Raw genomic sequence first — 11,248 nt, forward strand, 5'->3', positions numbered from 1 at the left:
TTGTCAAAACAAAAGCATTGTTTGTGGACTACAAATGGAATGTGTTCAGATTTTCAACTCCTGCAGGAAGAAAAACTGAACTTTTAAATGATGCTGCTCATGAATATTTTGATGCCTTGACAGACCAGCCGGTAATTACAGACTTTTCCTATTGCTCTGAACTGAAATAGCTTTAGCATGTTCACTATATTTACCAGGGATGAACCACCTGGTGCCTGCCATACTTCTACAGAAAAGAAGAAACTGAAACTAAAACCTATGCAAAATGAAATAGTAACATCTTGGGGGTTTGTTTTATTATTTTCAGGGTGCTGGGTGTACTGCACTGGTGGTAGCTGTGGTGGCAAGGAAGTTAGAACTTACCAAAGCAGAAAAACATGTGCATAATTTCATGATGGACACCCAGCTAACTAAAAGAGTAAGTCACAATTTATATTCACAATTGAAAAGGAAATGTGTTAATTTATTTCTGCTTTTGTTTTAAATAGTTTCCTGCTCCATTATACTGAAATTTTTCAAGGGTGTGATTTTGCAAGGAGAAGGAATTGAATGCCTTAAGATTTTCTCTAAATTGAGAGAAACTGTCAGATATTGAAAATTTGAATATGCTGTATAGAATATATTCTCTTGCAGCTGCAATATAATTGGTATAATCAACAGCTAAATGCTGTAAAACTAAAGACTTATGTTGAGCTAAAAAAACTTCATGCCACACATGAGAAGAATATGCAAATTTTTTCTAGCTAAAATAGGTGGAATGAGTGATACAGGAATTACAAGATATGAAGGGTGTTCTTAAGAAAAAGACATATTCATAGACTGAGTGAAACAGTCTTTCCAATTGCCTTTTGCACTCAACACAGGGTTCACTTAGCAGCACATAATTATTGAAGTACCTTGAACAACATCTGTGGATAATATTATTAGAAGGGACTATTTTTAAAAATCCTTTAGAAATCATTAAATTCATAAAAAAGACTGGAATTTTTTTCTTTTCAAATATAACTTCAAGTATTTGACTGTAAACGAGTTACCTTTGAAATACAGTAGCATTTGGGAAAATGAAAGAATGTGGCAAACAAGCAATAGAAGTCCTTTATTGAAATAAAACAGTCCATTTTTGAGGATACAAAAAAAATTAGTGGGATCTACACAGTCCTCTCAACTTATTTGATCTTCATTGTTGAGAAGAGCCAATATGGAAAGGAAGGTCCTTACAACAGAACTCATCAGAACTTATCCCTGCTGATGGGTGGAGAGGGATGTTGATGCCTGAGCAGGAAACCGTGTCTCTGGTCCAGGTGGGAAGGAGGTTGGCTGCCTAGCACAGCGCCACACATCGGTGCAGTGCTGTGCTGCTGCAGGTCCTCTGCTTGCAGAGAGCTGTGTCATGTCTCCACATGCTGTTTCCAGGTTATGCTGGCAGGCTACTCTGTTTTTGCTGGTTCCCTCGTTTCTGTGCCCATCAGCACTGACAGCCTGTATCCACCCTATGAAGTCATGTCAAGGAAAGTCTGAGTGGGATGACAGTTCTTATATAGGTACAAAGGTGTTTGACTTTAGTTCTCTGTCTGTGCATGTTGGTTTTGCACTCCTGTTACAGTTAAGTTGATACTAAACCACAAACAACTTGTTCATTCCTAACATGGGCACTTTTCTAGGGTAATCTGACAACTGAGTTCAAACTGTCTTTCAGGGAAGAAAAGGGTTTTGCAAAGATTGACCAGATTTTGAGTCTGGTGTTCATCTGTGCCTTTTAAGGTTTTTTTTATTCAGCTATTCTTCATATAAATCTAAATATTGGTCTAATACTATATCCAAGTGGTGCTTGGGTAGCTTCAAACTCCTGAAACTCAGAGAACATGAATAACAAACCTAGGGAACAAATCTGAGATGCACATCAGGTCACAAACTGATTGTGCTTTGACCAAAAGCAGGACAGAGGTTCTCCAATGCTTCCCCAGGGACAAGGTGGGAATCTCTTGCTTGGGAGAGCTTCTGCATGGCATTCTTGTGGTGGCTTTCATTCAACATTGACTTAGCTCTGATGCTGCAGTGAGTGGCATGATATAAAGTTGAAGGGAGAGAAAATATAGATGAATAACGACAGTTTTCCTTTGCAAGTAACTAGCTATTCTGACTTAATCAACATTGCATTGAAGTTCTGTGATGTTCTTAAGCATTCTTGAAAGTTTTGGAGGGCCTGAAGAACTGTAGGTTCTCTTTTACATTTAACATTCTATGGAAAGCTTCATTAAAAAAAATAATCAAAGGACTTATGAAACAGAACACTGGCCATATTAATTCGCAAGATCTTTTAAATCTCCTGGGAAAACAGTAAAAAAGAAACAGCAATAAAAATATAAGCAAAATAAAGGATAAAAGTGTGTTCAAACCACTCTGTATATTTTAAAAGACTGTTAAATTGCTAAGAGATTGAAGACGTGTTAACCATAAATAAGAAAGTGAGAAATTTTATGATACTATTAAGCTCATTTTAACTTATTTACCATATAGATAAAGCGTTAGTATTTCCTTACTGTAATTTATATTGCCAAAACCACCAAACAGTGCTCCCTCTTTGAAGAGGGAGAAATTGTTCCTCAATGCAAAGAGAGCTGGTCCCTTTTATAAGTAACATGGAAATTGCTCAGCAGTCCCCTTGGTCCAATTATTCTTTCTGCCCTCGGTGTTGCACTTCCTGTGTATCCACTTCCCACATTTAGGCAGGGTCTTAAGTGCTTTAGAAGGAGTTTATTCCAGAAAAGAGGAAACATGACATAATGCTACTTTTGACCGCCTGTTGTTTTCTTTATCAAACAGGTGAAAAATGCAGCGGCCAATGTACTCAGGGAAACATGGTTAATTTATAAAAACACAAAGCTGGTTAAAAAGATAGACCATGCAAAAGTAAGAAAACATCAACGCAAATTCTTGCAAGCTATTCATCAGTAAGTACTATTTTGCTTTGGCTTTTCTCCCCAGGTTTCTCTTAGTTTCTCTTTCCCTCATAGTCACTCTCAGTCTCCGTGTCCCATCCTGCTCCCTCCCACCCTCCTTTTTCTCCCCACCTTTATACTTGAAATTGCTCTTGAGGTTGTTTTTTTGCTTGGGTAAACAATTATAAGGTTTTACTATGTTACCTGTTTACAAAAAAAATAATAAGTGTGCTGGTTGTGTATGCCAACAGTAAATAGAACTTGTTTGTGTTGTTTTAGAAGTTTCCTATGCTTCTTGAATTATCTAAGACTTTGTCTTTTGCTGCTGAGATGATCCTTTGCTGTTGCATATTTGCTTACAGGTAGTAAGATACAAGCTACAACAGACAGAAGAAAATGAAGAAAGTTTCATTAGTAGTAGATGTTTTAATAATTAATAATCAGAATGATGTGATAGAAGAGAGCCTAGGAGTAGGTATGTTGTTTTTAATGAAAAGAATATGCATCAAGTGTTATTGGACATACCCAACAGTTGTCTCTCTCCATCATATATTCTCAGTGTCTAAAATCAGATGTTGGTATGTCAGCTATGACCCCCTGACATGGGGAAAATGGGAGTACGTGCCAACAGTCATTATGTTAGCACCTTTGAGAACCTCTGGCAGGATTCAGATGAGTTCTTCCCCTCTACTGAAATCTTCCAGGGTTGAAAACCTGAGAATTGTAACCAGAAGGATGATAAAGCTGAATTACAGTATTGAGAGATTATAAGTATTCATCTAAAATTCATAATACATATCTGTCATGAAGCACATCAAAACCAGCAGCATTGTACAATGATTCAGTTCCTTTTCCTTGGACTGCATGAGGGAAAAAAAAGAGACTTTTGTCCCCAGGAACCATAGATACTTTTTGAGGAATGGTCAAGACCCATGACACAATTTGTCTGCTCTATTCAATGGCCCCATCCAGCCTGAGGCAGCCATTTGTACAGCCTATGCAATTAGTTCCCATGAGACACAGGGGAGATGTAGATAAATTAAGTGAGGTTAATATCAAACTGATGTTTTGATAAACTTTCAGTGTAGGTCTGTGTCTGAGCCATCCTGTGAGGAGATAACAAGGAAAGGATCCATCATGAAAAGAACACCTTTATGTCATCTTGCAGGAAAAAACAAGAAGGAAAGGCCAGGTTATTTCCTGTTATAAATTTAGGCTAACAGTATCTCCATTTCATAGCAATGTTTTAAAATAATAGGTTGCTAAGCTTAAGGTTTGAAGTATCCTGTAAACCTGGGTTAGTGTATTGTATTTAGCAAACTTACAGGATTAAATTTTATTTAATTATTGTGCTATTGCAGAAATACTTGAAGGAATGAAAAGATGACAAAAGTCACGCATTTTTGTGTGGATATAAAAAAGTTTGGCATCCTTCTTAGCTTAAAGGATTGGGAGGCAGAGAAGAGTAGCAGGGGTTCTGGAATAGAGGATGGTATGGCCTGTTCATCCTTTGCTGGACTTAAATCCTTGATTGCAAAGGTTATTTCTTCATATTTTAACTTCGCTATTTATTTTGTGTGTCTGTGTGTGTGTCTGTGTGTATGCATGTTCAGAGAAGAGTATGAATATTCAGAGAAGAATCTAAAAAGCACAGCAGGCTCTATCTGCAACATTATATATCATTCAAGCCCAGAAGAGCTTCACAGAATGTAAAGTGTTGTTCTACATCTGCCTTAAAAATTCGTTAATCAGGTGGGGTGAAGAAGGTGACAGCAGTAATTTTTTTTTAGCTGTGCCAGCCAAACTTTGAACAGCTATTTTAATAATGAATTTACCTTTGTCCTTTAGTTCTGTGCATCCCCTTTCTAAAAATTTTGTATTTAAACAAAAACCAACCAACCAAACAAAAAATAACAAAATGAAACCCAGCAAACAAAGAAAAACAACCAACCAACCAACCGAAAACAAAACCAGGATAATTTTCTAAAAATGCTGAAGAAAGTGCCATGGATTAAAACATTGCTGTAGCACTTTTGCATTTTCTCAAGTGGCTCATGATGTGTATGTCTCTTTTCCATTCTTTTTTTTTTTTTATTTGTCACCCTCCTTCACCTTTTCAACCATTTCTCTGGAGACAGAACTAAAAGGAATGAAGTTTCAGGGCCAGTTTTATACAAGAAACCACAGCAGATCATGGTACCAGTATCAAACTCACGGTCACAGCTCTAAAACTGCCTTCAGCTAGTCTGGATCTTTTTTTTGCTTCTCATGAAATGAGAAGATGGTGAAATCATCACTCTAAATGATAGTATCAAAAAGCACTCTGTGTATTGTATGAATAGAAAAATCTACAGATGATAGTTAATTGGAAGGTTTGAGCTGTTGCAGGTTGCAGGTTTCTTCATCATAAATGGAAGTGAATTAGACTCCACCTCAGGCAGTTACTGACTGAAAGAAGTAGCAACTCCTTAGGACTCCCACCTGATGAATCGAGCTCACTGTGCTCATTTGATTGTTTTAGTATATTTTACAGTTTGTTTTCTTTTGTTTTGTCTTTTTATTTCAACAAAATGAAAATAGAGCTCGGAAGTAAGTTGCATAAGCTGTTCCTTTCTAAATTTGCAGAATTTACCACTGTCTGCATGCAAAAAATAGAGTCTTTATTTGTGAACTTCAGTGGTCTGACTGCTGCCATGGAAATGTGATCCAGAATCATGATCTTTTGCTGTGATAAGTGAAGTTTCATAATAAGATGTTTCATATTTTCTCTTAATGAATTTAGGAACAAAATTCTGACAGTTTTCTTTAAATCCAGCTGCTGAATCTAAAGACTTGCCAAAGATACACTTTTTACAGTCTGTGATAAATACTGGGTTGGTTATCATGAGGAATTACCATGTTGGTGTCAGCTTGTACTTGTATCGCTACAATAACTATGGATTTCTTGGTATTTTAAAATTAAAGTACTAACGGGCAAACAGATGAGTCAGTGAATGCTGAGAAATGCAGATAACATATATTCTGTGAATTATTTGAGAGATGCTCACCAAAACACTAGGGTTATCATTCTCCAGTCAAATCATTCATGCTTACCTTTGAGTAATTCTTCAGAAGTGAGATTGTAATGATATAACTGCATTCCTTGGAGACTCCTCCATATTTTTTACTTTATGGTAGCTCCAGCATTGCCACATGTTGTGCTCTGAAGGATACCTCCAGGGGAAGCAGTAAAAAGCTGCTGGAATGTAAATTTTATGTGAACAATTGATTTCTAGCTTAACAGTGTTATTTCCATGTGTTTAAAAAGATATTTCACTCTTCACAACTAATTTTGTAATGGTGGTTAGCTTAGATAAGAAAGGAAATGCCCTGTAACTAAAGATGTGAAAAGAAACTTCCTGATTTGGGGATATCTCCAAGAATGCTTTCTTTAAACTAGCTTTCAAAGTGACACCATCCCTGAGAAATAAGCAGATTATGCATTAGCAAACCACCTGGCACAAAATGCTGCCGAAATTATTTTCACTTGACAGCTAAACAAATGGTTAGCTTGCTTGGCCCTTGAGGTACTAGTAGACTGGTATCTTAACACACATTGTTTAAATATTTTTTATGTTGTTTTTGAAAGCTGCTATTTCCTGCTTAGAACAGCCACCAGAAAATACATTGAAAGTCCAAGTGTTTCTGTGCTGGGAAATGGTGAACAATAAACTTGTATTTAAGGAAGAAATTTCTTATTTGTGAAAAATCATTCCTCTGGAAGTTAATCTGACAAACGTGAACTTTGTTTAGGAGAACAGAAAAGAAAGGTCATGTATATGTCTTTCAAAGAACATGCATGAATAATTATAATGCACAAAGGTAGGCAAAATATATAAAAATACACCTTTGCTGCTTTTTTCATAATTTTCCAATGCTCTAGTTTAAATAATGCATTGAAAAGGAATGTATTGTGTAAGTTTAAAATGTATTTAGATTCACAAATTGTGTGCGAAAATCAAATGTATTGGCAAGTATGTTGGTTATTTAGCTGCTGGTCAGATCAGAAGTTCTGTTTAAAGTAATGAGAAACTCACTTATCACTGTATTTCCATCAGGTTCAAACACCTGCTAACCCAATCCATTTCCGACAGAACAGGGCTAATACCTGTATCTAGTCATGTAGGCATGGGAAGATTCTTGTTTGCTACAACATAAATGACAAAAACCAGTTTTCTATGTTTCTTCCTATATCTACTTGTCATGATACTGAGGCTTCGAGGAATGTTATGGCTTTCTTTCGTGTAGCCTGGATAAACTGTTATCTCACTTTTTGAATTCAACTTTGACTATGGCAAATAGTATTCTCAAGAACATCACATTTCCTTGCTCTTTCCTTATTTGCGGTGTTGAAGAAGCATGCTTCCCATTATAGCAGGCACATGACCAGTTCTGACTTTACACAAAGTACTCAAGGCATTGTCCATGCAGTTATTTGCTCCTGTAAGTTTTGTGCATGCCTTTTAGAAATACTAATACGACCACTTGCACAAAAAAAATCTGACTTAAAATTCCACTTTTTAGATTAAGAAGTGTAAAAATGGAACAAAGAAAACTGAATGATCAAGCAAACACTTTGGTGGACCTGGCAAAGGTTAGTGGGCAATTTCTGTTGTTTCAACTTTCATCCTTTCAAACTGGAGAGTCTGTAAGTGAAAATGTTATACATAATACATGCAAATATTGTTAACGAATCTGCTGTTTGTGGAAAATGAAAATATGTGTGCGTTTCATGGTAATACCAACTGAATGAAACATCTTGTTAATGGCTCTGACCAAATTTTGAATGCACCTTTTTTTATATATATAATTTTTTAATTTTTTTACATTTGAAAAGGATTTCAGTGTTGAGAAACTGATCTTGAGATCTCCTGAACTGATTGCAGTGGTGATGGTGAATGCTAAACTGTGAGTGCGCTGTAGTAGTGTAGTGCTGCATAGTGAAGAGGTTTCCCACCCAGTGATAGTGACTGTACTGGGAGAGACCATAGTACACAGGCTTTTACGCAGACTGAAATTAGACATTCTGGTTTTGTATTCTGCTTGTCTTACGCAGCAGTGTCTTTAGACAAGTAAATTTAGGTCTGCATTTGTATAAGTTTTTGTAATGAATAATAGCTGCCCCAAAAAAGAGATTATTCAGTTGCAAACTGTTTGTCTACTGTTGCTGGTATTTCTCATTAATATAGAATAGTGACTACAGAGTTAGAGGGCTGAGGTGATAGCATTCCAGGTTTCACATTAGACCTCAGTATTTAACTGTTACTTTGATAGCAATTTGAGGCTACATTAGAGGCGTTAATGGTCCTTTCCTAAGGGCTTCTTGTACACCTCTTCATGTACCTTAAACCCTTCCTCGATTTAAAATGCATCAAAACAAAGATTAAATTCTTCAGTGTTCATTCCCCTTTTGCTTTGGAGAACCACCTGACAACTTCAGTTACTGAAAATACATTTCAGTCTAGTGCTTCTGGCAACTGATAAGGACTTTCAGATACTATTTAACATAGACTGTTTCACTTTCAAGGGTTGTGCTAGTATCTTGAAATATGGGGCAGAGAAATAGGTTATCAACACTCATCTGATGCTGAAGTGCTTTATACTTCAGGCTGAGTCATTCAATCAATTTTCATTCCCTTAGGGTGGTTTGTAAACTTCAACTTTGACTCTAATCTCAGTCTATCAGGGAGAAATTCAGTAATTATTTTTAATGCATTTCAAGTCTCTATGAAATAACAGATTTCATCAGAACAGATCACATTTTTACTGAGCATTATAATGTTTTAAATTACACCCTATATACTTGCTAAAACCAAACACTGTTTTGTAAAGGATGGATGTATTGGTGAATGTGGAAGGAGGGAAGCATGAGGTTGAAGTTTGCCTCCTTACACTACATTTCAAAAATAACCCACCCAACTACTATTGCTACAGCCAGTTCAGGAGTACCTGTTCAGTTTAAGGAGAAATCAAATAAACATTTGTGTACTGCTTAGAAGAATGAGGGTGTTGAAAATCAGAGGAAATACAGAAGAGACAAGGATGGATCACAACTTTGGAGCCTTCAAGCTCCTGGTGGTTTACACAATTGACTGTTAACAAAGAATTTGTTTGCAAACAAATGCATGGTTCATTTCTAAGCAGCTGATCTTCCAAAAAAGGCCTGGTCTTTTGAGTGATTCATTTATATCATAACAACTGAAGTGCTACTCAAAGCACATTGCATTCCTTCTCAATAAATTTAGTAGAAAGTTTATCGTGAATCTACAAGGAAATTTTTTTCACAACATTGGATATTGTTACAATGTTTGTAGCCTTTTCTTTTTTTTTTTGTCTGTGAAGTGCAGAAGTATCTACAAACCCTTTTAGAGTCATGCTGCTTGTTGAAATATTTGCAAGGTCTCTCTAAACCTTTGCTTATATTCTTCTACTTTCAGACTCAAAACATCATGTATGACATGATTTCTGACTTAAATGAAAGAAGTGAAGATTTTGAGAAGAGAATTGTTACACTGGAAACTAAACTGGAAACTTTAATTGGTAACATTCAAGCTCTCCCTGGACTGATTAGCCAGACAGTCAGCCAGCAACAGAGGGATTTCCTCGAGGCTCAGATACAAAATTACGATAAGCATGTTGCCTACAGTGCTGAACGATCACGATCTTTGTCAAGAAGAAGGAGATCATCCTCTACAGCACCACCAACTTCATCAGAGAGTAGCTAGAAGAGAATAAGTTAACCACAAAATAAAGACTTTTTGCCATCATATGGTCAATATTTTAGCTTTTATTGTAAAGCCCTATGGTTCTAACCAGTGTTATCTGGGTTCTGATGTCAGAATCCTGGAAACCTGAATATGCTTTAGGCCAAAATGAGTTGAAAAGTCTTCTTTTTTCCCCCCTCCTCCTCTCAGATACACAGTGAATGCACCTATTACTGCTATATTAGATTGTTCCTTCTGTAATTTCTCTAACTTTTTAATCATGCACTTCAAACAAATTTTACTACTACAGTATATAATATAATAAAAAGGTTAATTTCTGCACATAGTTGCTTGGTTACTTGGACTTAACAATTAAAAAAAAGATCACAATCAAAAGGCCTAATTATCAGCTTTCAAGAAGCAAAATTGAAGCTTGATAAATATTTCTCAGTATGAAAAATAACTCTCTAAACTTTGCTTGCAGTGGAGGGGGAAAAAAATCAATATTAATCTGGCAATGTCCTGTATACATATAGTCATTTTAAAAAGTCACTGATAGCTTCGATTTCTGAAGTAAAAATATAGTTTATCCTAAAAAATAAGTTATGAAGTATGCTATGGGTTTTTTAAATCATCATAGGGCTTTTGTTTAACATGTGTTTGTACACACACAGATAATATATATACATTTATATACTTATGTATATAAAACTATTTATGCAATGCCCATGACAAAGATCTTTTTAAACTGGCTGTTTCTAAAGATAGTGGCATGCAAAGATGACAGATGAAGTCCTTTTCATTTATTCAGTCTTATAATTATGCCAGGTAATTATGCCCAGACAGAAACATCACTTCCAAAATAGAAGGCTCCCATTCATGCTATTTGGCTCTTGAAAGTATTAGGTTGCACCTTTCTCCACTCCATTTTTTGTGTGTAATATTTCTGGAATGATGACTGACACAAAGATTTACAGTATACACAGCTGTGCGATAGCAGCACAGTGTTTTGTATACATTACATTTGGATAGTCCCCATGGTTTCTGCTATGCAGTCAAGTTTAGCAAGACACTTCTAGCAATATTTCCAATAGCTGTTATAAAAAGAACTGCTGTGGATGATTGAATTTAAACAGTGGGATTTAAATAGTGGATTTAAACCTGTGGGATTTTAGTTCCATGCACAAATAATAAGGTCTCCTGTTTTCTTAAAAAAACTCACAAAGCATAGTACACACATTTGTGAAAAAGTTCTGGCTGGCATTTCACCTAGTTTATATTCTGGAGTAGCAAAACTAGGCAAGCTTAAATGTTCAGCATATGCAATTTGCCTTCACAATTCCTAATTATAAACAGGAAATTACTTGACTTTATGACATATTTTATAGTACTTGCTACTTATGAAATATACTAGTCCCATCCTTCCCCCAATTTACAGACAAGAGTGATAAGGACTTTTCAGATAGATACTATTTAATATAGACTATTTTGCTTTCAAAGGTAATGCTAGCATGTTAGCTATACTAAGTAAAAAAAGTAGGCGTGGCTGACTGCCTCCAAGGAATA

The 11,248-nt window shown here is 35.9% G+C and overlaps 1 protein-coding gene across 5 annotated transcripts in view; it reads left to right on the plus strand.

Moving 5' to 3' along the window:
• KCNN2 (potassium calcium-activated channel subfamily N member 2) overlaps positions 1-10,284 on the plus strand; it is a 91,304-nt gene extending 81,020 nt beyond the window's left edge. For 3 of the 5 annotated variants that reach the window (XM_061369132.1, XM_061369131.1, XM_061369135.1), the window contains 4 exons: positions 308-418; positions 2,824-2,951; positions 7,503-7,572; positions 9,416-10,284. In XM_061369132.1, coding sequence (XP_061225116.1) covers positions 308-418; positions 2,824-2,951; positions 7,503-7,572; positions 9,416-9,703 — 597 coding nt within the window. In that variant the 3' untranslated portion in view covers positions 9,704-10,284. Of the gene's footprint in view, positions 1-307; positions 419-2,823; positions 2,952-4,022; positions 4,343-7,502; positions 7,573-9,415 lie in introns of those variants that run through there. The other 2 variants (XM_061369134.1, XM_061369133.1) reach the window with 2 other exon arrangements.
• The last annotated feature ends 964 nt before the right edge of the window (positions 10,285-11,248 follow it).

Source organism: Neopsephotus bourkii, unplaced genomic scaffold (genome assembly GCF_033783945.1).
Source record: "Neopsephotus bourkii isolate Nb327-2 ecotype Australia unplaced genomic scaffold, CSIRO-AGI_Nbou_v1 NB_1476, whole genome shotgun sequence".
Classification (NCBI taxonomy): Eukaryota; Metazoa; Chordata; class Aves; order Psittaciformes; family Psittacidae; genus Neopsephotus; species Neopsephotus bourkii.